We start from the raw sequence: 24,251 nt of genomic DNA on the forward strand, positions 1-24,251 counted from the left end.
TGGGAGCACCCAAAGACAACTGGGACCGTACTGGGAGAACTGGGTTATGATCGTGTTGGGAGGAATAGGGCTGTACTGGGAGGAATAGGGCTGTACTGGGAGGAATAGGGCTGTACTGGGAGAAATGGGGCTGGACTGGGAGAAATAGGGTTATACTGGGAGAACTGGGACTGGACTGGGAAAAACGGGACGGCACTGCGCTCCCCCCGACCCCGAGTCCCCCACCTCGGCTCGCACCGCCGCCCCCACGCGTGACCGAGCCTCCCATTCAGTCCCCGTCCCCGTGGGGGGGTCCGGAGGGGCGGTGCGGTCCAAGGGGGGCGCTGGGAAGGGGGGCCCGGGGGGGTGGGGGGGGGGCGGAGCCCGAAGGGTTTTTCTCCGCCGTCTCCGCCGCCGCCGCCGCCCACGAGTGTCCGCGGAGCGACAGCAGCGCGATGGGCAGAGGGGTGAGTAGGGGCAGCTCCCACGCGTGGGGGGCGCGGAGCCACGCGGGGCACCCGCTCGGGGGGATCCGTCCGCGCGGGCTCCCGCCCTTCCACGCGCGGCGCGGACACACGCGTGTCACAGCCGCCCCCTCGGGACTCCCGTCCGCCCACGTGTGGGACCGACCCGTGCGGGACTCGGAGCCTCGCGTGGCGCGCACCCACGTGGGCTCCCGGCTGCCCGTTCAGGGCGACAACCCACTCGGGGCTCCCACCGACCCGCTGGGGGGGCTCCGTCCTGCTGGGCTCTGACCCACGTGTGGCACCGACCCACGCGTGTCACACACGCGCACGGACCCACTCGGATCCCCCCCCCTTCCCACTCCTATTCCTGTCCCGCTCTCAGGCTGCCCCGCGTGGGTTCCTTCCCCCCGCCCACCCTTCGCGTGTCCCGCTGTGACCCCACGCTCCCACGGTCACTCCCCCCCCCCCCACGAGGTAAAACAGCCGCTCAGCCCCCCCCGCCGCCCTCCCCCTCCTGGCCGTGTCCCCCCCACCCGTGTCCGTGTCCCCGCGGGGTCGGTGGCCTCGTGCCATTGTCACACGGCAGCTCCTCGCCACGGGGGTCGCCATCGCCATGGCAACGTCACGGGGGGGCTGAGTGGGGGGAGGGAAGGGGGCAGTGGTGCCATTGACCCCCCCCCCCACGGCCACGTGACTCCACCTCGCTGTGCCCCCCTCCCCCCCCCCCAAAAAAAAAGTAAACAATCGCTGCAGTGACCCCAAAATCCCCCCCCCCTCCATCCCCCCCGAGCAGAAACTGCCTCAAGTGGGAGGATGGGGGGGGTCCCGATATGGGGGGGGCCACACGTTATAGTTCTCCTCCCACCCCAACTTTCTGCCCCCCCTCACCCCATAAATCCCTGAGGTGCCCCCCCCCCCATAGCACAGAGCCCCAAAATGGGGGTGAGGGGGTGACCCCCCATAATTAGAAATAACTCCACATGGTGGACCCCAATATGTGGGGATGGGGGGGGGGACACATTGCAGCTCTTCTCCCAGCCCCCCCGGCCCCCCCAGCTCAGTGGGGTGGCGTTTGGGGGGCAGCCAGCCCCCCTCCCCCCCCGCGGTAACACAACCCCTCGATGCTCCCAATGCTGTTTTTGGCAGTGGGGCCATTTTCCATGACACCATCACGGCCCCCCCGGTCCCGTCCCCCCCACCTCCGTTCCCACCCCCCCCGTGTTAACCCCCCCCCCCCCCATTCCTTCTCCTGCCAACCCCATGGGACGTGTCCCGGCGCTGGGCCAGCACAGCTGACCCCCCCCCCCCCTCATCCCCTTGGTGACACAGGGGGGTGCCCGTCCCCTTCCCCCCCCTCCCCACACCCCCCCCCGTGGGGACAGCAGGTTCCTGGCGCTGCGCCCCCCCCCTGCCCGCACTGGCATCCCTGGCACTTGGGGACGGTTTGGGGCGGGGGGGGGGTGTCTTTGTGGCTTCTGGGGACACCCCCGTGGTGGTCGTGGCCCCTCATAACCCCCCATGATCCCATAACCCCCCATAGCCCCAATAATACACCCCTAATGACACCCCATGGCCCTGGTGACTCCACCCTGGTGACCCCCCCTCACCCCAGTGACCCTATTTGACCCATCGTGACCCCAGTGACGCCCCCATAGTGACACCCCCATGGCCCTGGTGACCCCGTGACCCCAGTGACCCCCCCCATAACCCTGATGACCCCACAACCCCGGTGACTCCATCGCCCCCATGATCCCAATGAGCCCAGAGACTCCCACGACCCCAAGTGACCCCCCATAGCCCTGGTGGCCCCGATGACCCCAGTGACCCCCCCCAAAACCCCTGCTGACCCCCCCATGACCCCAGCGACCCCCCTGACCCCAGTGCCCCCTTCATAGCCATGATGAACCCCCACGACCCCGATGACCCCCATCACTCCAGTGCCCCCCCATGACCCCTGTGACCCCCATAGCCCTGGTGACCCCATGACCCTGGTGACCCCCATGACCCCCATAGCCCTGGTGACCCCATGACCCTGGTGACCCCATGACCCACCTCATCCCCTGTGACCCCAATGCCCTCCCATGACCCCAATGACCCCCATCACCCCAGTGACCCCCCATAACCCTACTGACCCCCATGACCCCGGTGCCCCCCCCATAGCCCTGCTGACCCCCCCATGACCCCGGTGACCCCCCCGTCCCCACGCCTGCTCCCCGCGCTGCCGTCCTGCCCCCTCGATGATGCCGGTGGCCACGGTGACGCCGTCGCTGGCGGTGACATCCCTGCCCATGGTAATGACGCCCATGGTAATGACGCCCATGGTAATAATGACCCCGCGGTGGCCGCGCTCCGCGTCACCTCACGCCGCCGTCCCCACGGTGTCCCCGCGCTGTGTCCCCCCCCCAGGACGGCCGCGAATATTCCCCCGCTGCCACCACGTCGGAGAATGGAGGAGGGCGGCGCAAGCAGAAGGAGAAGGAGTTGGATGAGCTGAAGAAGGAGGTCAACCTGGTGAGGATGGGGGGGATGGGGGGATGGCGGGGTTGGGGATACGGGGGGACGCGGTGACGTCCGGTGTGTGTCCCGTCTGCCTGCAGGATGACCACAAGTTGTCCCTGGATGAGCTGGGGAGGAAGTACCAGGTGGATCTGTCCCGGGTGAGATTCCCCGTGTGCCCCCGCCCTGCCCACAAGGGTCCCCACGTGTCCCCATGTCCCCACAGTGCCACAGCCCCATGTGTCCCTATGTATCCACATCCCCAACCCCATGTGTCCCTAATGTAACCCCATATCCCCACAGCGCCACATCCCCACACATCCCCACGTGTCCCCATGTCTCAGCAGTACCACGTCCCCATCCCCACCTGTCCCCATGCATCCCCACGTCCCCATGGTACCATGCCCCCCCCCATGTTCCCCCATGTCCCCACGTGTCTCCCTGTGTCCCACGTCCCCCCATGTCCCCACAGGGGCTGAGCAATGCCCGTGCTGCAGAGATTTTGGCCCAGGACGGCCCCAACGCTTTGACCCCCCCCCCCCACGACCCCCGAGTGGGTGAAGTTCTGCCGGCAGCTCTTTGGGGGCTTCTCCATCCTGCTCTGGATCGGCGCCATCCTCTGCTTCCTGGCTTATGGCATCCAGGCCGCCATGGAGGATGAGCCCTCCAATGACAACGTGAGGGGATGGGGGGACATGGGGGACAGGGGGACATGGGGGCACAGGGATGTGTGGGCATGGGGACACGGTACTGCAGGGACAGGTGGGGACATGGGCATTATAGGGGACACTGACACCATAAGGGGACAGGGGTGTGGGAATGGCACAGGCACAATGGGACATGGAACAATGGGACATGGAACAATGGGATGGGGGCATTGTTTGGACATAGGAGTGATGGGGGTATGATGGGGGGGGGGACATGGAGTGTCCCCTGTTGTCACCGTGTTGTCCCCATGCCTGTCCCCAGCTGTACCTGGGGGTGGTGCTGGCTGCTGTCGTCATCGTCACCGGCTGCTTCTCCTACTACCAAGAGGCCAAGAGCTCCAAGATCATGGACTCCTTCAAGAACATGGTGCCGCAGGTACGGCCACAAACGTAACCACTGCTGGGACGTGGGGCATCGGGAATGGGGGGGTGTGGGGTGGGCACCGGGCTCTGGGGGGTATCAGGTCTGGTATAGGACAGGTACCAGGACCAGTGTAGGGTGGGCACCAGTTCCACCATGGGCTGGGCACCATATCTGCTATGGGGGCAGCTCCGGGTCCCTGCTCCACGCTGGGTGGGGGGTCCCAAGGGTGCCCAGCAGCTGATGGTGCCCCCCCCCACAGCAAGCGCTGGTGATCCGCGAGGGAGAGAAGATCCAGATCAACGCGGAGAACGTGGTGGTGGGCGACCTGGTGGAGGTGAAGGGCGGAGATCGGGTCCCTGCTGACATGCGCATCATCTCCTCCCACGGCTGCAAGGTGGGCGGGGGGCGCTGGCACCGGGATGGGAAATGGGGATGGGGTGGGGTGGGCACGGGGTGTGCTGTGGGGTGGCGGCTGGGCAGGGCTGTGGGACTGGCCTGGGGACATGGGGTCAGCTGAGGTGACACCCACTGTCACCCCTTCCTACTGTCACCCCATCCCCCCCGTCCCCCCGCTGTTCGTCCCTTCCAGGTGGACAACTCCTCTCTGACGGGGGAGTCGGAGCCGCAGACTCGCTCCCCAGAGTTCACCCACGAGAACCCCCTGGAGACGCGCAACATCTGCTTCTTCTCCACCAACTGCGTGGAAGGTGAGTCCCCATGGATGGGCACCACGCGTCCCCAGTGGCACCTGGGGGGTGGGTGCCACCATTGCCCCTCCATGTCCCCCCATGGGTTCCCTCAGGCACCGCCCGCGGCATCGTCATCTCCACCGGTGACCGCACGGTGATGGGCCGCATCGCGTCGCTGGCGTCGGGGCTGGAGGTGGGACGGACGCCCATCGCCATGGAGATCGAGCACTTCATCCGCCTCATCACCGGCGTCGCCGTCTTCCTCGGCCTCTCCTTCTTCATCCTGTCCCTCATCCTGGGCTACACGTGGCTGGAGGCCGTCATCTTCCTCATCGGCATCATCGTGGCCAACGTCCCCGAGGGGCTGCTGGCCACTGTCACCGTAAGGGCCACCAATGGGGCAGCGGGGTTGGCGGGTTGGGAGAGCTGGTTACACTGGGCTTGGAGCAGTGGGTGCCCTCTTATGGGCGCCCTGTGAGATCAGTGGGTGCCCTATGAGTCCCATGTGTGCCCTATAAACCCCATAGGTGCCCTATGAGACTGATGGGTGCCCTATGAGCCCCATAGCTGCCCTATGAGCCCCATGAGTGCCCTCTCAGCCCCATGGGCTCCCCCTGACCCCCATGTGTTCCTCCAGGTTTGCCTGACGCTGACGGCCAAGCGCATGGCGCGCAAGAACTGCCTGGTGAAGAACCTGGAGGCGGTGGAGACGTTGGGCTCCACCTCCACCATCTGCTCGGACAAAACCGGGACCCTGACCCAGAACCGCATGACGGTGGCCCACATGTGGTTCGACAACCAGATCCACGAGGCTGACACCACCGAGGATCAGTCGGGTGGGTGCTGCCCTCCATCCCATGGGGCTCCATTGCTCCACTCCTCATCCAACCCCTGAATTCCCCACCCTGGGGTGTGCTCTGCTCCTCTCTGTGGGTCCCCAGACCCCCATGGGGTGTCCCCAGGGCACTCGGGCTGTGACACACGTTGTCCCCCAGGTGCCACCTTCGATAAGCGCTCTCCCACCTGGGCTGCTCTGGCACGCATTGCCGGGCTCTGCAACCGCGCCGTCTTCAAACCAGGACAGGAGAACATCTCCATCTCCAAGGTCAGTGCCCAGCCCGAACCCCAACCCTGACCCTGTAACCACAGCCCTGACCCTGCAGTCTGAGCCCTGACGCCGACCCAAACCCAGACCCAAACCCAAACCCTGATTCTAACCTTGCCGCCAGCTCAACCTAACCTTGACCTTAACCTATAACCTTAACCCTAACCCTAATCCTGACCCTGATCCTAACCCAAACCCACACCCTAACCCTAAACCCAAGCAACCCTACCCCCATTCCCTGCCCCCATCCCTGACCCAACCACCCCCCCGGGGGGTGACATCCCCAACACCTCTCGGTGTCCCCATGTGTCACCTCACCCCCCCCCCCAGCGTGACACCGCGGGCGACGCGTCCGAGTCGGCGCTGCTGAAATGCATCCAGCTCTCGTGTGGATCCGTCAAGAAGATGCGGGACAAGAACCCCAAAGTCACCGAAATCCCATTTAACTCCACCAACAAGTACCAGGTGGGGCCGCAGCGGGGATGCAGGGTGGGAGCACGGGGTGGGGACTGATGGGGTCTGGGGACCAAAGGGGTTGGAGACAGAAAGATTTGGGGAGCGGGTACCAAAGAGACTGGAGACCTGTGGGATTACGAACTGGAGGGATTGGGGACCCAGGGGTTTGGGGCTCCAAGGGTTTGGGACCAAAGGGATCGGGGAGCCAAGGTGTCGGTGCCAGCACGTGGCCGTCCCCACAGCTCTCCATCCACGAACGGGAGGAGGACCCGCAGGGACACATCCTGGTGATGAAAGGGGCCCCCGAGCGCATCCTGGAGCGCTGCTCCCGCATCCTGCTGCAGGGCCAGGAGGTGCCCCTGGACGAGGAGATGAAGGAGGCCTTCCAGAACGCATACCTGGAGCTGGGGGGGCTTGGGGAGCGAGTGCTGGGTATGGGAAGGGTCCTGGGGGGGCTTTGGGGATGTTATGGGGTGGTTATGGGGGGGGTTAGGGTGGTTGTGGGGGGATTTGGTGGGTTATAAGGCTCTTTGGGTGCCTTCCAGAATGCCTGCATGGAGCTGGTGGGGCTGGGGGAGTGAGTGCTGGGGGAGTGGTGTCATGGGGGGGGAGGGTGGGGGGGAATGGGACATGGGGACACAGGGACATGGGGGCATGGGGACACAAAGAATTGGGACATGGGAGTAGGATGGACACCCCCTGCCCCCCCCAGGTTTCTGCCACCTCTACCTGCCCCCCGACAAGTTCCCACGGGGTTTCCGCTTCGACGCCGACGAGGTGAACTTCCCCACCAGCGACCTCTGCTTCGTGGGGCTCATGTCCATGATCGACCCCCCCCGCGCTGCTGTCCCTGATGCCGTCGGCAAATGCCGCAGCGCTGGGATCAAGGTGAGACCCCAACCCCACCCCCGGCTGACCACACAAGTGTCTGTGGGCTCATGGGGGTGGTCCTGTCCTTCAGGTGATTATGGTGACGGGGGACCACCCCATTACGGCCAAAGCCATCGCCAAAGGGGTCGGGATCATCTCGGAGGGCAATGAGACGGTGGAGGACATCGCGGCGCGGCTCAACATCCCCGTCAGCCAAGTGAACCCCCGGTATGTGGATGGGGTTAGGGTCCACGTGGCTGCTTATGGGATCGTTAGGGTTTTAGGGCCATCCATTCTGACCATCAACCCACCCCACTCATGGAGTTATAGGATCATAGTGTTGTTAGGGCTAGAAATGTCCTTTATGACCACCCATTCCAACCACCAAACCAGCACCACCGCTGTGCCCACTAACCGTGTTCCTAAATGGGCTCATAGCATCTTTCAGGTTGGAGGAGTCATCCAGTCTGATCCCAGCCCATTATAGGACCATGGTGTCATTAAGGTCAGAGGAGGCTGTTGGGATCAACCCACCCCCCCAACCCTTCCTACCACGTCCCACATCCTTAACACAGGGAGGCCAAGGCGTGCGTGGTGCACGGCTCCGACCTGAAGGACATGAGCTCGGAGCAGCTGGACGAGATCCTGCGCAACCACACCGAGATCGTCTTCGCGCGGACGTCCCCGCAGCAGAAACTCATCATCGTCGAGGGCTGCCAGCGCCAGGTGCCCCATGGCCCCACACGGTGCCCCTGTCCCCGCTGTGTCCCCATCCCATTGTATCCCCATCCCTCTTGTGTCCCCATCCCATGGTGTCCCTGTCCCATAGTGCCCTTGTCCCCATATTGTCCCCATCCATCCCATTACCCCTGCATGACCCCCATGATCCCCTGACCCCCTGCCCCCTCAGGGCGCCATCGTGGCGGTGACGGGTGATGGTGTGAACGACTCCCCTGCCCTGAAGAAGGCCGACATTGGCATCGCGATGGGCATCGCGGGCTCCGACGTGTCCAAGCAGGCGGCCGACATGATCCTGTTGGACGACAACTTCGCCTCCATCGTCACCGGCGTCGAGGAAGGTGACCCCCCCATGGCCGCCCCCACGTCCCCCATGGCCGCGTGGTGACCCCCATCCGCCCCCCAACCACCCCCCGTGTCCCCATAGGGCGCCTCATCTTCGACAACCTGAAGAAATCCATCGCCTACACCCTGACCAGCAACATCCCCGAGATCACCCCCTTCCTGCTCTTCATCATCGCCAACATCCCGCTGCCCCTCGGCACCGTCACCATCCTCTGCATCGACCTGGGCACCGACATGGTCAGCTGCCCCACAGCTGCCCCACAGCTGCCCCATAGCTGCCCCACAGCTGCCCCATGGCTGCCCCTTCGCACCATCACCATCCCTTGCATTGACCTGGGCACCAACATGGCCCCCACAGCTGCCCCTGAGCTGCCCCATAGCACCGTCACCATCCTCTGCATTGACCTGGGCACCGACATGGTCAGCTGCCCCATAGCTGCCCCATGGCTGCCCCATAGGTGGACCCACAGTGTGTCCCATGGTGTGATGTGGTTTGACACAGGGTGATGTGGTGCCATGGGGTGACACAGGGCAGCATGGGGTGCCATGGGGTGACATGGGGTGCTCCCCCCGCAGGTCCCCGCCATCTCCCTGGCCTACGAAGCAGCTGAGAGTGACATCATGAAGCGGCAGCCGCGCAACCCCCGCACCGACAAGCTGGTTAACGAGCGCCTCATCAGCATGGCCTACGGGCAGATTGGTGCGTGTCGGGGCTACTGGGGGTCAATGGGAGTCAATGGGTGCTACTAAGGGTCAATGGGGGCTACTGGTGGTCAGTGGGAGTTACTGGTGGCACTGGGACACCCACTGATGACTCCAGGTTTCCTACTGGTGACACTGGGGTGCCCACAAGTGGCAGTGGGACACCCATGGGTGGCAGTGGGACCCCCATTGGTGACCCTGGGACCCCCATTGGTGACCCTGGGACCCCACGAGTGTCTGTGCACACAGGGATGATCCAGGCGCTGGGGGGATTCTTCACGTACTTTGTGATCCTGGCTGAGAACGGATTCCTGCCCTCACGGCTGCTGGGGGTGCGACTGGCCTGGGACGACCGCTCCACCAACGACCTGGAGGACTCCTATGGGCAGGAGTGGGTGAGCACTGCACTGCACTGCACTGTATTGCATATGCATACAGCACTGCACTGCACTGCATTGCATGTACATACAGCACTGCGTTGCACTGCACTGTATTGCATATACACACAGCACTGCACTGCACTGTATTGCATATACACACAGCACTGCACTGCATTGCATGTACACACAGCACTGCACTGTATTGCATGTACATACAGCACTGCACTGTATTGCATGTACATACAGCACTGCACTGTATTGCATGTACATACAGCACTGCATTGCACTGTATTGCATGTACATACAGCACTGCACTGCATTGTATTGCATGTACATACAGCACTGCATTGCACTGTATTGCACACACACACACACACACACACACACACAGTTGCACGCTCCCATTGCACTGCATGCAGCACCTCCCTGCTCCCTGCTCCCCCCCCTCACCTTGCACACGCGTGTGCCCCGCAGACGTACGAGCAGCGCAAGGTGGTGGAGTTCACGTGCCACACGGCGTTTTTCGCCAGCATCGTGGTGGTGCAATGGGCCGACCTCATCATCTGCAAGACGCGGCGCAACTCCGTCTTCCAGCAGGGCATGAAGTGGGGACCCCCCCCAGGACCCCCCCAATGGCTGCTCCTCCCCCCCACCCCCCTTATGGGTACCCCCCCCCCCATCCCATAATTGCCACCCATGGGTGTCCCCAACCTGGAGCCCATAATGATCATCCACAGATACCCCACCTCACTCCATAATCATCAAATTGGGTGCCCCCCACCCCATAATTATCACCCATGGTGCCCCACCCCACCCCATACCCCCCCATGAGTGCTCCCCCCCCATACAATCATCACCCATGAGTGCCCCCCAACACCCCTTCCCCCATGGGTGCCCCCTCCACCCCATCCCCCCTCCCACCCGTGCCCCCCCCCCATCCCTTATCACTCCCCATCGGGGCCCCCCACCCCACCCCCACATCTGCCCCCCCCAATAGGAACAAGATCCTCATTTTCGGGCTGCTGGAGGAGACGGCGCTGGCGGCGTTCCTGTCCTACTGCCCCGGGATGGGGGTCGCTCTGCGCATGTACCCCCTCAAGTGAGGACCCCCACCCCCATCAGCGCCCCCCAACCCCCACCTTGGACCCCCCCCAAACTGATGGTCCTCCCCCCCCCTTATAGGGTCACCTGGTGGTTCTGTGCCTTCCCCTACAGTCTGCTCATCTTTGCCTACGACGAAGTGCGCAAACTCATCCTGCGCCGCTACCCCGGAGGTGAGTCAGCCCCACACGGAGCGGGACCACCCCACAGCCCCCCCCACATCCCAAACCCCACATCCCATACCCCATATTCTGTGCCCTATATCCTGTACCCCATATCCCATACCCCATATTCTGTGCCCTATATCCTGTACCCCATATCCCATACCCCATATTCTGTGCCCTATATCCTGTACCCCATATCCCATACCCAATATCCCACACCCCATATGAGATACCCCACACCCTCCCCCTCCCACTCAGGACCCCATTGCCCTCCCCCACTCCCACCCCAGGAATGGAGGGGCTTTCTGGGTGGGGGGGATGTGGACACCCGTGGGGGTGGGCCGTGGGTTAGGGGGGGGTCTCCATGGGGCAGGACGCCCCCCCACAGCCCCATTCCCACCCCCACCATCTCCCCCTGCCAGGTTGGGTGGAGAAGGAGACGTACTACTGAGCATCGGCGTGGGACCCCCTGCATCCCCCCACCCCACAGGGACCCCCACCCACAGGGGTCCCGGACCCCCCCGCACTCCCTCACACCCCCCTCCCCTCACTGCCCCCCCCCCATACTAACCCCGGAGCAATAAAGCAGTTTAACCCTTTCATTGCTGGACTGCCCCTGTCAGTGCTGGGGGGTCCCATGCCCCCATAAACCCCCACATCCCCACGTGTTCTCACTGTCCCCCCCCATTGCCCACCCCTGTCCCCATATCCTCCTACACCCCCCCACCCCCTGTGCTCCCCCCCTGTCCCCCACTGACCCCCCCATATTCTTAATGCCTGATGTACCCTATATACCCCCCATGCCCCAGTACAGTGTCCTTGGGACTCTATAGGGAATTGGGGTACCCAGGACCTCCCTGCAGACATTATGGGGTGCCAAGGACCCCAATGTAGAACCTATGGGGTACCTGGACCCCTATGGGAAGGAACTGGGGTGCTCAGGACCCCCAACCCTATGGGACCCCCAACCCAGGACCCCTATATTAAAGATAGTGGGTCCCCAGGACCCCCATGCAGAGATTGTGGGGTGTCTAAGACCCCTGTACTTCATGACCCCCAACCCCAGGGCTGTGGGTGCCTCTATATGGGGCCCCTATAGGGTGTTGGGGAGCTCAGGACCCACATGCAGAGGTTATGGGGCCGTGGGTTGCACTGAGGACAGTCCCTCAGCTTTGGGGTCATGCAGCTGCTGGGTGGGGGGGGGGCGCAGGGGGGGTCGAGTTTCCTGACGTGGTGTCGGTGTCGGCCCTGAGGGTTAAAAATAAATGATCAAAATAATGGGGTCGGGGTCACCTGACACCGCAGGGGAGGAAGGAGGGACATGGCAAAGGGGGGGGGCACCCCACAGTACTACGTGGGGGTCCCAGGCACCCCATGGCCCCACATGGGGGTCCTGGCAGCCCCATAACCTCTGCATGGGGGGTCCTGGGCACCCCAATGCTCCATGGGGTCTCAGGGACCCCATATAGGGGCACCCAGAGCGCTGGGGTTGGGGGTCACCGAGTATGGGGGTCCTGGGCACGTATGGGGGGGAGCAGCGGGTGGAGGGAGCCCCGTTTGTCACCAAAGGATGGGGACAAACCACGGGGGGCTCCCTGCCCGCTCTGCCCCATGGCCGCGTGCTGGTGACCCCTCCGCCGCTCCTTATTTTTAGCCCCCCCCGCCCCTTCCCCTCCCCCGTCCCTTCAGGTCCCATTTCCTTCCTTAATAAGGAATAGGGCTGAACGGGGGCAGTTGGGGGGGGGGGCGGGTTGTGACCCCCCCATGGTGCACCGTGACCCCCCGAGGGGGACCCTGCCCGCCCCACGGGGATCCCCGGCCTGTGCCCCCCCTTTGTGCCCCATCTATAGAATCTATACAACAGCGGTGGGGGACGTTGGGGGGGGGGAGGGTCACGCTGTCACCCCCGTCACCGCCCCCCGGCCGGAAGGGGCTGTGACTGCCCGCTCCCCTGGGGGGGGGGGAAGGAGTCCGTCTGTCCGTCCGTCCGTTCGTCGCTGTGGGTCCGGCTGTGGGTCCGTGTGGGGCTGTGAGTCTGTCTGTCCGTCCCTGTGGGGCTCTGAGTCCGTCTGTCCGTCCCTGTGGGGCTCTGAGTGCCTGTGTGTCGCTGAGGGTCCGTCTGTCCGTCCCTGTGGGGCTGTGGGTCCGTCTGTCCGTCCCTCTGGAGCTGTGGGTCCGTCTGTGGGTCCGTCTGTCCCCACCAGATCCGGCCCGTCCGTCTCTGAGCATCGACGTGTCCCCCAGGTGCTGCCCGTCCGTCCGTCCGTCCGTCCGTCCCAACCCTCCGTCCCCTCATTCACATCCATCCCTCCGTCCGTCCGTCCGTCCCGATCCGACCCCCCCGTCCGTCCGTCCGTCCGTCCCCGCAGCCCGCCCCGTCCTCTCCCGTGCCCGCAGCTCCTCCTGTCTCCCGGTTCGATGTGGGGCTGCCGGTGGCTGCTGGCGCTGCTGGCGCTGCTGGCGCTGGGGGTGTCCGCCCCGGGGGGGGCCGAGGAGGGGCTGCGCTTCCCCTCCCACGACGGGGCGCCCCGCGTCGTGTCCGTCACCGCCCTCAATCACCGCGAGGCGCTGCGCAGCTCCGCGGTGCTCGCGCTGCTCCTGCACCGACCCGGGGGGGCCCGGAGCGAACGGGAGGAGAGAGTGCTCGAGGTGGGGGGGGAATGGGGATGGGGGGGTAAAAGGGGCGGGAGGGGCGGGATAATGGGGGGCATTGAGGGACTGGAGGGGGGGACAGATGGGGACAGCGAGGGACGGCGGGGACTGGAGACAACGGGGGGATATTGAGGGACTGGGGGGGGACGGGGGGGGACGGGGGGGGACATTGGGGTACGAAATGGGATGGGAGAGATGGGACAGTGGGGGGAACTGGGGACAACTGGACAAAAGGGGCCCTGGTGGGGGCAGGTTCCACCCGTGTGATACCTGGGGGGGGGTCAGAGCTGATGTCACCAGGTGCCACCAACATGGCACAGGGTGGGGGGGGATGAGGGGACCCGACCCCAAAAGGCCACAATTGTCCTGCCATTGTCACACACTGTGGGGACAGGGGGACCTGCTGGGGGGGGGTCACAGTGTCACAGTGTCACAGTGTCACTGTGTGGGTGCTGATGCCCCCTTGGTGTCCCCCCCCCCCCCCCAGCTGGCAGCGCAGGTGCTGGAGGACAAAGGAGTGGGGTTCGGCCTCGTGGATGCAGAGAAGGAGGCGGACACAGCCCAGAAGTTGGGTAAGGGGGGGGGTCACCATGGGAACCCTTATGGGGTGGGGGGACATCGGGGCCAGAACCCCCCCATGGCTTTGATAGAGGAACAGAGGTAGCACTGGGTGCCCCCAGTGAGAGGTAGGGGGACCCCCCCGTGTGGAGCTGGGCCCCCCCGTGTCCCCCATCCAGGTATGGAGACCCCCCCCCTTGGACCCTCCTCCAAACAGTCCCCCAGCCCCCCCAGTATGGTCCAGAATGCCCCAATCTGGGAGACAAACCCCATTTCACCCCCAGACCTGGCACAGGGACCCCTCTGTGCCCCCCCCCAGCACAGGGCTGACACCCCCCTTCCCCCCCCAGGGATGACGGAGGAAAACAGCATCTACATCTTTAAGGGGGACGAGGTGATTGAGTACGACGGCGAGCTGTCGGCCGACACGCTGGTGGAGTTCCTGCTGGATGTCAGTGTGACCCCCCCCATACCCCTAAATGGGACCTCCCTGCCCCCCCCCCCCCCAACACCCCCCTCCATCTGCCCCAGGTGCTGGAGGACCCGGTGGAGTTCATTGAGGGCGACCACGAGCTGCACGCGTTCGAGAACATTGAGGAGGACCCCAAAGTCATCGGATACTTCGAGGGGGAGGAGTCAGAGAGTACGTGGGGGTCCCCCCCCGTCCCTCCGTGCCCCCCCGGGTCCCTCTGCCCACCCAGAGGCGGCTCCCTCCCTTCCTCCCTCCCTCTTTCTATACATTCCTAACTCCCTTTCACCCTCCTTCCATCCTTCCATCCCTCCTTTCCTCCCTCTCTCCATCCCTCCCTCCCTCCCTCCCTCCTTCCCTCTCTCCCCCCACCCCTTCCTCTCTTTATCCCTCTCCCCTCCATCCCTCCCTCAGATTTCAAAGCTTTCTCAGCGGCAGCGGCAGAGTTCCACCCCTACATCCCCTTCTTTGCCACCTTCGACCCCAAGGTATTCAGTTCCTTCCCACTGTGCCCATGGGGTCCTCCCCCAGCCCACAACCCCACAGCCCCACAGCCCCACATCCCCACATCCCCATGGCCCCACATCCCCACGGCCCCACAGGTGGCCAAGAAACTGACCCTAAAGCTCAACGAGATCGACTTCTATGAGCCCTTCATGGAGGAGCCGCTCACGCTGCCGACGCAGCCCCACGGCAGAGAGGAGATCGCCCGCTTCGTGGAGGAGCACAAGCGGTGGGGACCCACCGACCCCCTGAGCCCCGTGTCCCCCACGTCGGGGTCCCCTGGGGGCTGCCATGGGGATCGGAGCTGGGTGCCACGGGGAGCGGGTTGCTATGGGGAGGGGTTGCCATGGGGACCGGGTTGACACAGGGATGTGGTCGCCATGGAGATGTGGTTGTCATGGGGAGGTGGTTGCCATGGAGACCAGGTTGTCACAGGGATGTGATTGCCATGGTGACGTGGTTGCTATGGGATGTGGTTGCCATGGGGATGTGCTGGCCGGGCAGCAGTGCCCCCATGAGGGGGGATTCCTGGTGACAGTGGGGGGGGCGCAGGGGGGGGTTGTGAGCCCTGGGGGGTGACCTCCAGCCCCCCAGAAATAACCCCAACCCAACAGGGAGCTGTGGGGCACAGGGACCCCCCACTGCGCCCCTCACTGACACCCCCCCCCCAGGGCAACGCTGCGGAAACTCAAACCTGAGAGTATGTACGAGACATGGGTGAGTTTGGGGGGGGGGCTGCACCCACTGTCCCCATCGTCCCAAGGTGCCCCCCCCGGGTACGACACCGTCCCATGATCCCCCCAGGAGGATGATATCGATGGGATTCATATCGTGGCCTTTGCAGAGGAGGATGATCCTGGTAAGGGACCCCCATGGCCCCCATCCCATGGCCCCACCCATGTCCCCATCCACGTCCCCATCCACGTCCCCATGTCCCCCCCCACAGACGGCTTTGAGTTCCTGGAGACCCTGAAGGACGTGGCCCGGGACCACACTGAGAACCCCAAACTCAGCATCATCTGGATCGACCCCGAGGACTTCCCGCTGGTACAGCCCCCCCCCCCCCTCAAGAGGGGTCGCGTCTCTGCCCCCCCCGCGCTCAGTGTGTCCCCCCCCCCCCGCAGCTCATCCCCTTCTGGGAGAAAACCTTCGGCATCGACCTGTCCCGGCCACAGATCGGAGTGGTCAACGTCACTGATGTGAGTCACGGCCGGGACCCCCCAACACCCCCCAACACCCCCAACACCCCACATCCCCCACCCCCCCAACACCCCCCAACACCCCCCAACACCCCAACACCCCCCAACACCCCCACATCCCCCAACACCCCCATCCCCCTACCCCCCCCAACACCCCCCACGATCCCCCCTTGCCCCCCCCCCAGGCTGACAGCGTGTGGCTGCCCATGGCGGATGAGAACGACCTTCCGGACGCGGCGGAGCTGGACGCGTGGATCGCGGCCGTCCTGGAGGGGGAGGTCAGCACCGAGAGCGATGACGGACATTAGGGGCAGCCCGGCCCCGCATCGCGGCCATTAAAGCGCTTTAATACAGGACAGAACCGACGCGGCGTGTGGGACTGCGGGACATGGGGGGAACCGTGCGGGGTGGAACCGGGTGTGTGGGATGGAGGGGACAGCGCAGGGACGGGACATGGGGACACCCCAAAGATGGGGCACCCTGCAGGGGTGGGGTCCCCCGCCGGGGTCGCCCCGTTGTTGCGGACAGACCCGCCGGGGCTGGGACACGCGGGGATGAACCCGGCCGGGGTCGGGTCGGTCCGTGTCCGCCGGGATCCCCCCCCCCATCCCGCCCCCCCCCCCGTTCTGTGGGTCCGGACCCCCCGCGGGTTCGGGGCGGGGCCGGTTTTGGGGGCGGGGCTTAACGGGGCGGGGCGGAAAGTGGGCGTGGCCTCAGAGCCCGCCCCGCTGAGCGGAGCAGCGACAGACGGAGCGGCCGCAGCCGGTACCAGCACCGACACCGACACCGGAACCGACACCGGAACCGACACCGACACCGGCCGGTACGAGAACGGCAGCGGGGGGGGGGGGGACATCGGCACCTCCATCCCACCCCCACCCCCACAGATTCCCCCCCCCGCCCCGTTGACCCCCCCCCCGCCCTCGTCGATCCCTCCATCCTCCATTGACGCCCCCCGGCCATTGACCAGCCCCGTCCCCAAAGCCCCCCCCCCTTCCGGCCACACACCCCATCTCCATTGACCCCCCCGCGGCCATAGATGGCTCCAGCCCCATAGACCCCCACATCCTCAAGACACCTCCCCAGCCACAGAAAGACCCCCCCCCCCCCGTCTCCATTGCCACCCTCCATCCTCTGAGACCCCCCCTCTGGCCACAGTCCCCTCACCCCCTTAGGCTCCCCCATCCTTAAAGACCCTCCGACATCCATAGACCCCTCCAACCCCACAGAACCCCCCCAGCTATAGACCTCCCCTCAGATCCCCCCATGGAACCCCCCCATCCCCAAAGACCCCCCCGTGGCCATATTCACCTCTAACCCCATAAACTCTCCCCAGCCACAGACCCCCCACCCATCAACGTAGACTCCCCCTCCCCACAGACCCCCCCACTCCCACAAACCCCCCCCCGGCCTCAACCCCTCCCCTTACAGACCCCTTCCCACCCCCCAGACCTCCCCATCCCCATAGCCCACCCCATAGACCCCTCCCCAAATTGCCCCTCCCATTCCCCCCCCCGGTGGTACCGGGACCCCCCCGGCCGTACTCCCCCCCCATAGACCCCCCCCCGGTACTGCCCCCCTTCCCAATTTGTCCCCCCTCCCCCCCCGGTGCCACTTTCGCTTCTCCTTCCCCATAGCAGACAGGGGGATTTCAAACCCTTGACGCCGCCGAGCCCCCCCCCCCCCCCCCCCCCAGCTCCCTCGGTGCCACTCGGCGTCAGTGCCCCCCCAACCCGACCCCCCCCCTCAGATCCCCTTCCCCACGATGTCACCCCCCCCCCCATATAGTGCCCCCCCCCCCGCCTCGGCCGCGTGATGTCACCACGTGCCCCGATCTGGGGCCAAACCGGGCCGAATGGTGACCCCCCCCCAAACCATCAGGATGGGGAGGGCTGGGGGGGGGCTTTAAGGGGGGGAATGACCCCACTATGGGTTCTCAATGGGAAAAGGGAAGTAGAGATTTGGGGAGGGGGGGGCATCCAGATGTGCCCAGATGTGTTCAGATGTGCCCCCCCCCCCCAGCTGTTCCCTATGGGGCCACCCCCACCGTGACTCAGTTTCCTCCCCCCCCTCCCCCCCCCCCCAAAAGGGCCCATTGTCCCCAGTGGCACAAAGGCCATTTGTCCCCGTGTCACTCCGGGGGGGGGGAACACACAGAATGGGGGGCACCCCTTAAATCCCCCCCAAAAAAATCAAAGTGGGGGGGGGTTATTTGGGACCCCCCCCATCCAAATCCAATCCCCCCCCCCCGATGGACGGAGCGCGGGAGACAAAGGCGGGAAGGAAGTGCCCCCCCCCGCATCCTGCCTGCCCCCCCCCCCCCCCCCCCACGGGAACGGGATTTAGGGATTACGGAGCCCTAAATGGGGTCAGATGGGGGGGGCTGATGGTGAGACCCCCCCCCATCCCCCGTGTGACCCCCCCACGGTGTGACCCCCCCCCCCCCCGTGGTGCATAAAGGGAAAGTGATTTTGGGGGGGGGGGGGTTAATTGGGAAAGGGGGCAGGGAATTGAGTGGGGGGGGGTCCCATTTAGTGCTGGAGGGGCACGGATGCTGCCCCCCCCCCAAAGAACAGGGGTGTGGGCTGAGGGCTGAGTCATTGGGAGCCTTAAAGGGACAGTACAGGGCTGGGGGGGTGAGTGTGCAAATGAGTGTGCACAGAAGGGTGAGTGTGCAAGGGGTGTGCAGACAGGTGTGTCAGTGCTGGGTGTGTGTGTGTGGGTGAGTGTGTGCAGGTGTGTTGGTGTACATGTGTGTGCACAGGTGTGGGTGTGCACGTGGGCAGGTGTGTGCAGGTGTGAGTGTGCACGAGTGTGAGTGTGCAAATGGGGATCTGTGCACGTGGGTGAGTGTGTGCATGTGGGTGAGTGTGTGCATGTGGGTGTGTGCACAGGTGTGTGCACAAGGGCAGCTGTGCATTGAGTGTGTCTGCACGTGGGTGTGAGGAGCGTGTGCAGGGTGTGGGTGTGCAAGTGTTGTGGCAGTGCTGGTGTGCACGTGCACAGGGGTGTGTGCACACATAGGTGTGCATGCACAAGTGTGAGTGTGCTTCTGCACAGGTGTGCACGCACAGGGGCACGTGAGCAAGCGTTGGGGTGGGTGTGCACAGATGTGAGTGTGAGTGTGAGTGTGCACGGGACGTGTGTGCCCGTGGGTGTGCACAGAGATGGGTGTGCACACAGGGGTGTCTGTGCATGTGTGTGTGCACTGATGTGCACAGCTGTGTAAGTGCAGGGTGTGTGTGCACACGTGGCTGTGTGTGTGCACATGGGTTTGCACATGAGTGTGCCCAGGTGCGGCTGTGCTGGTGCAAGGTTTCCTATGCATGAATGTGGACGTGCACGTGGCACATGGTTGTGCACAAGTGTTGGTGGGGATGGGGGTGTCTGTGGGTGTGCACATGGGGTGTGTGTGCAAGGCCGTGTGTGCACGTGGGTGTGTGTTGGGGGTGGGTGGATGGGGGGGGGGCACGGGGGGGCCCACGTGAGTGTGATGGGGGGGTTGTGGGGGGGGGCACAGCGGGGCCAGTGGTCACCATGGCGACCACATCCCGGGGTTTGGGTGGCTGTGGTCGCCATGGCAACCGAGATGCGACAGGAGACGAGGATGGGGGTGACCCCCCCCAATGGGTGAGAGTGGGGGAGGGGGATCATGGGGGGGGGCTCACACAGCCCCACAAGGAGTGACCCCCTGAGCGTTATGGGGGGGTTATGGGGGGTTATGGGGGGGTTATGGGGGGGTTATGGGGGGGTATGGGGGGTTATGGGGGGTTGTGGTGATGGGCTGAACCCCCCAGGGGTGACAGTGGGGGAGGGGTGTCTCCATCCCCCCCCCCTTAAACTGGTGACAGTGGAGCGGGGGGGGCTGTGACAGTGGGGATGTGACCATGGAACCTCATCCCCCCCAACACGGGGTGACAATAATGGACCCCCCGTGTCCCCCCAGCCCCACTGTCCCCCCTGGGGGCTCATGACGATGCCCCCCCCCCTATCCCCCATTTTCTTTCTGGGGGGTCACCCTGCCCCCATCTCCTGTTGCATCTCAGTTGCCATGGCGACAGCTGCCTCCCCAAACCAACGATGCAGCCCCCCCCATCTTGGGGTGCCCCCCCCCCTTCTCCCCATGTCATCCCAGCCGTGGGGGGATGGGGGTGGTGTGGGAGTGGGGGGGGGTGGCACTGGGGGGGGGTTTGTCCACGCACATGCGCCCTGCGGCCCCTCATCCCCATCCCTGTCACATCCCATGAGCATCACTGGAGTCACGGCCCGGCGGGGCCGCCTGTGGGGCCGGGGGGGTCGGGGGGGGGGGGGGGGTTGTGAGTCTGAGTCCGGGCAGCTCGTGACACACACGGCGCAGCCATGGCCGAGTACCGCAGCCTCCTGGACGAGCTGGCGCAGAACATCACGGCCGAGGACCTGGAGCAGCTGAAATCCGCCTGCAAGGAGGACATCCCCAGCGGGGAGGGGGAGGCCATCGCCACCAGCCAGCACTGGTTCGCCTTCCTGGAGAAGCACAGCAAGCTGGACAAGGGTCAGCAGCCCCCCCGGCCCCCGCCCTCATCACGTTCCCTCCCATTCCCTTCCCTGCTCCCCCTGATCCTCCCTGTCCCCTTTCCCGGCTCCCACCCTCTGGTCCCTCCTGTCCCCTCGTCCTGATCCCCATCCCCAGATCCCAGCTCCCCCCATCCCTAAAGCCCAGCTCCCCCATCTCCATAGTCCAGCTCCCCCATCTCCATAGTCCAGCTCCCCCATCCCCAGATCCCAGCTCCCCCCATCCCTAAAGCCCAGCTCCCCCATCCCCAGATCCCAGCTCCCCCATCCCCAAAGCCCAGCTCCCCCCATCCCCATAGTCCAGCTCCCCCATCCCCAGATCCCAGCTCCCCCCATCCCTGTCCCCTGCCCCGGTTCCCATCCAGTCCTGTCTCCATTCACAGTCCCCATCCCGCTCCCCTGATCCCTGTTCCCATCCCCTGTCTGTGCTGCTGGCCCCGCTCTCTGTCCCCCTCCTGTCCCTCATCCCATCCCCTCCCCACAACCCCCCCCCGTCACTCACCCCACTCCCCATCCCAACAAACATCCCCCAGCCTCATCCCCATCTGTGTCCCCAGTCCACGTCCCCTGTCCCATCCTCATCCTCATCCCTGTCCCCACCCACAGCTCTGTGTCCCCATGTCCATGTCACCCTGTCTCAGTGTCCTCCAGTGCTGTGGCCCTACATCCCCGTCCCCCCATTATCCCCCCGTTCCCCCCATTATCCCCCTGCCCCCCCATTATCCCCTGTCCCCCCATCACCCCCCTGTCCCCCATTATCCCCCTGTCCCCCCATCACCCCCCGTCCCCACACTGTCCCTGTCCCCGCAGCCAACCTGTCGTACATCGAGCACATCTTTGAGATCTCTCGCCGCCCCGACCTGCTGACCATGGTGGTTCAGTACCGCACGCAGGTGCTGAAGATCTCGGAGGAGGACGAGGTGGACACCAAACTCACCCGCATCCCCAGCGCCAAGAAGTACAAGGGTGAGACCCCCCCCAACGCCCCCCCCGCCTGCGGTGGGTGACCCCATCGCTGACCCCAAAAACCCACCTCAGGTGCCACCCCAGTGACCCCCCATGGTTGGGGTGGGGACCTGACCTCGAAACCCACCCTAATGACCCTAATGTTGGGGCAGGGGACCCCACAACTCACCCCAGGCTCCGTCTCAGTGACCCACAATGGTCGGGGACCCCAAATAGCCCCCCCAGACCCTGTCCCAGTGATCCCCAATGGTTGGGGCTGGGGACTGTTGGTGGGGGACCCCTTTCCTGACCCCAAATGGCCACCCCAGTCTCCATCCCAATGGCTTCCAATAGTTGGGGACCCCCACCCATGCTGACTCCAATTGAGACCCTCTTCCTGAACCCCAAATCCACCCCAGGCCCCATCCCAATGACCCCCAATGACTGGGGGTGGGGGATTCCCTCCTTGCTGACCCCAAACAGCCACCCCAGACCCTCACCCCATAAGTCCCTCCTGTGATTGGGGTGGGGGACCCCTTGCTGACCCCAGGCATCCCACAGACATCATCAGACAGCCCTCGGAGGAGGAGATCATCAAGTTGGCCCCCCCACCCAAAAAGGCCTGAGGGGGGGGTGAGGAAGAGGAGGAAGAGGAGGAGGTGTCCCCCCCCCCACCACCTCATGGACCCCATGAGTGGGCGGGGGGCACACGGTCACTAACAAAAGTCTTAATGCCCCCCCACCCCAAAAGCAGTGCTGGGGGGGGGCTCTGCGTGTGCGTGGGTGTGCACGTGGGTGTGTGTGTGCGTGTGACTTTGGGGGGGCTTTGCTATTTCCAGGGACTCCCCCGGACCCTTTACCCAAATCATTGGGATAATGGAAATAGGGACCCCCCCCCATATTGTGGTTTGGTTTATTTTAGGGGGGGGGGCACAGGGACCATCCCCCTCATTCCAATGCTGGGGTGGGGGGACACAGATAGGGACCTCCCCCTCCTCAGCAGTTATGGGGTGGGAAGCATAGACAGGGCCCACCCCATTGTGGTGGGGGGGCACACAGAATTCCCCCCCCACAGTTGTAGGTGCACAGAAACCCCCCCACTGCCACCAGCTGTGGGGTAGGGGGCACAAATAGGGACCCCCCTCCAGCTGTGGGGTGGGAGGCACAGACAGGGACCACCCCACCCCCCCTTAAGAACGTGGCTGTGGGGACACAGGGATGAAGGTGGGGGCACGTTGTGATGGAGGAGAGCAGCAGGGCTGGATGTGTGTGTTTGGGGGGGTCCTTTGCTGACCCCCCCCAGAGGGGCTGGAGGAGGCAGGAGGCTGCAGGGACTCAGCGCTGTAGGGAGGGGGATGGGGCAGGATGTGCCCCCCACCCCAGGGGGGCTGCAGGGGGTGGGGGGGGGTGAGGAGGTGGGGGGCCCTGTGCAGAGTGGTGGTGTTCTAAAGGGAGGGGGGGGGCACCCCAGAAGCCCCCAACTGCAAGAGGACCCCTCCCCTATTTTGCTGGGGGGGGGGTGCAGAAATAGAAGCCCCCCCCCCTCAAAATCAACCAGACTGATATAATGGGGGGGGGGGGGTGTTCCTCACAGCCTTTCCCAGTGCTACAGTGGGGGGGGGGGGGGGGGGGCAAGAACACAGCCCCCACTAACAGGGTGGTAGTTTGAGGGGGTCCAACAGCTCTTAGTTACTAACCAAGGGGGGGCAAAGGGGGGGGGGGGGCACCGGAGAGAGTTTATGTTAATACTATTTTATTTAATAAAAGCTAAAACCCGCAGAGCGGCTGCGTGTCCCCCTGTCCCCCCCCATCCCCCCCCTCTATTTATTGTGTTTGTGTGTCTGTCCCCCCCCCCAAATTCCAAACTGTGGCTTTGGTTACAAAATGACTGTTCAGGACCCCCCCCCCCCCAACCACTGCTGTGATCCCACAGGGGGGGGGACCTGGTGACCCCTCAGCCCTGTGTGTCCCCCCCCCCAACCTTAAACCCCCCCCACGTCCTGACCGCACTGACTGTGTACAGCTCTTATAAAGAGATGGAGATGAATCAGCTCTGGGAGGGTCCGCGTGGCTCTGTGGGGGGGGGGGCACAAAGTGTAACGGGGGGGGGTGAAATAGTGCAAAAAATGGGTTAAAAAAAGGGGAAGGGGGGGGTGATAATAGTGCAAAAATGGGTTGAAACAGACATTGATCCTAATGGGGGGGGGAGGGGAAAATATGGGGGGGTGAAAATAGTGCAACAGCTGGGTTATTTAACCCCCCCTTTAGGATTTAAGTCCATTTTAACCCATTGCTTGCACTAAAATAGACCTGAAGCCTTAAAGATGGGGGGGGGTTAATAAAAGGTTGGGGGGGGGGCATTAATTGGGGGGGTGATGGGACACGCAGCGCTGTGCCTCGCTGTGCCGGCTTTTATTGCGTCTCTCTATAATAATTAATAATAATAATAATCATCATAATAATAATATATATCCCAACTCTTACAACAACCAGCGGGTGGATGACATCCAAAGGTCCGTTTGGTTTTAATACATATAAAATTAGGCCTCTAACAGTGAATGGGGGGGGGGGGTGACCTTGGGGGGGGGGGGGCAGCTGAGTGGGGCTCTCTGTGCTGCACCCCCCTCCCTCTGCCACCCCCCAAAGAAATCTCCTTCAAAGGAACTGAAAATTCAAGGATCTGCCCCCAAATCGCCCCCCAACCCCCCCCCCTCCCCAAAGTGGGGCTCGAACTGATGGCCCTGGGGGGGGATGGGGGGGTTCTGGTGGGGGGTGGGGGGAGAGGGGGGTCAAACCAAGTGCAAATCACC

At 64.4% G+C, this 24,251-nt stretch overlaps 3 protein-coding genes across 5 annotated transcripts; all 3 read left to right on the forward strand.

The window, feature by feature from the left end:
• The first annotated feature begins 401 nt into the window (after positions 1–401).
• On the forward strand, positions 402–11,165 carry LOC107324341 (sodium/potassium-transporting ATPase subunit alpha-2). The gene is given in 25 exon segments (XM_085535725.1): positions 402–446; positions 2,607–2,767; positions 2,853–2,957; positions 3,044–3,103; positions 3,415–3,474; positions 3,476–3,619; positions 3,912–4,025; positions 4,273–4,407; positions 4,603–4,720; positions 4,816–5,084; positions 5,340–5,538; positions 5,698–5,807; positions 6,138–6,272; positions 6,506–6,695; positions 6,976–7,151; positions 7,225–7,361; positions 7,709–7,859; positions 8,044–8,212; positions 8,299–8,453; positions 8,793–8,916; positions 9,168–9,313; positions 9,773–9,903; positions 10,296–10,397; positions 10,481–10,572; positions 10,986–11,165. Coding segments are annotated over 24 exon segments (3,135 nt in total). The 5' UTR covers positions 402–446; positions 2,607–2,683; the 3' UTR covers positions 11,015–11,165.
• Positions 11,166–12,451: 1,286 nt separating this feature from the next.
• On the forward strand, positions 12,452–16,306 carry LOC146751044 (calsequestrin-1-like). 3 transcript variants are annotated; one of them, XM_085535728.1, is made up of 12 exons: positions 12,452–12,578; positions 12,808–13,212; positions 13,703–13,787; positions 14,124–14,224; positions 14,305–14,416; positions 14,657–14,730; positions 14,845–14,975; positions 15,418–15,463; positions 15,551–15,605; positions 15,693–15,793; positions 15,871–15,945; positions 16,131–16,306. In XM_085535728.1, the coding sequence occupies exons 2-12, from the start codon at positions 12,982–12,984 to the stop codon at positions 16,251–16,253; spliced, it is 1,134 nt and encodes a 377-aa protein (XP_085391854.1). In that variant the 5' UTR covers positions 12,452–12,578; positions 12,808–12,981; the 3' UTR covers positions 16,254–16,306. The 3 variants fall into 3 exon arrangements, with proteins under 3 accessions (XP_085391854.1, XP_085391852.1, XP_085391853.1); XM_085535726.1 differs by having other exon boundaries at positions 12,474–12,592; XM_085535727.1 differs by having other exon boundaries at positions 12,498–12,592; positions 12,961–13,212.
• A 331-nt stretch (positions 16,307–16,637) lies between these two features.
• Positions 16,638–23,493, forward strand: LOC107324326 (proliferation and apoptosis adaptor protein 15). Its single transcript, XM_085535729.1, has 4 exons — positions 16,638–16,768; positions 20,303–20,476; positions 21,307–21,462; positions 22,003–23,493. The coding sequence occupies exons 2-4, from the start codon at positions 20,305–20,307 to the stop codon at positions 22,065–22,067; spliced, it is 393 nt and encodes a 130-aa protein (XP_085391855.1). The 5' UTR covers positions 16,638–16,768; positions 20,303–20,304; the 3' UTR covers positions 22,068–23,493.
• The last annotated feature ends 758 nt before the right edge of the window (positions 23,494–24,251 follow it).

This window comes from Coturnix japonica, unplaced genomic scaffold (genome assembly GCF_054131305.1).
Source record: "Coturnix japonica strain WE unplaced genomic scaffold, WE-NBRP24 Scf165, whole genome shotgun sequence".
Taxonomy (NCBI): Eukaryota; Metazoa; Chordata; class Aves; order Galliformes; family Phasianidae; genus Coturnix; species Coturnix japonica.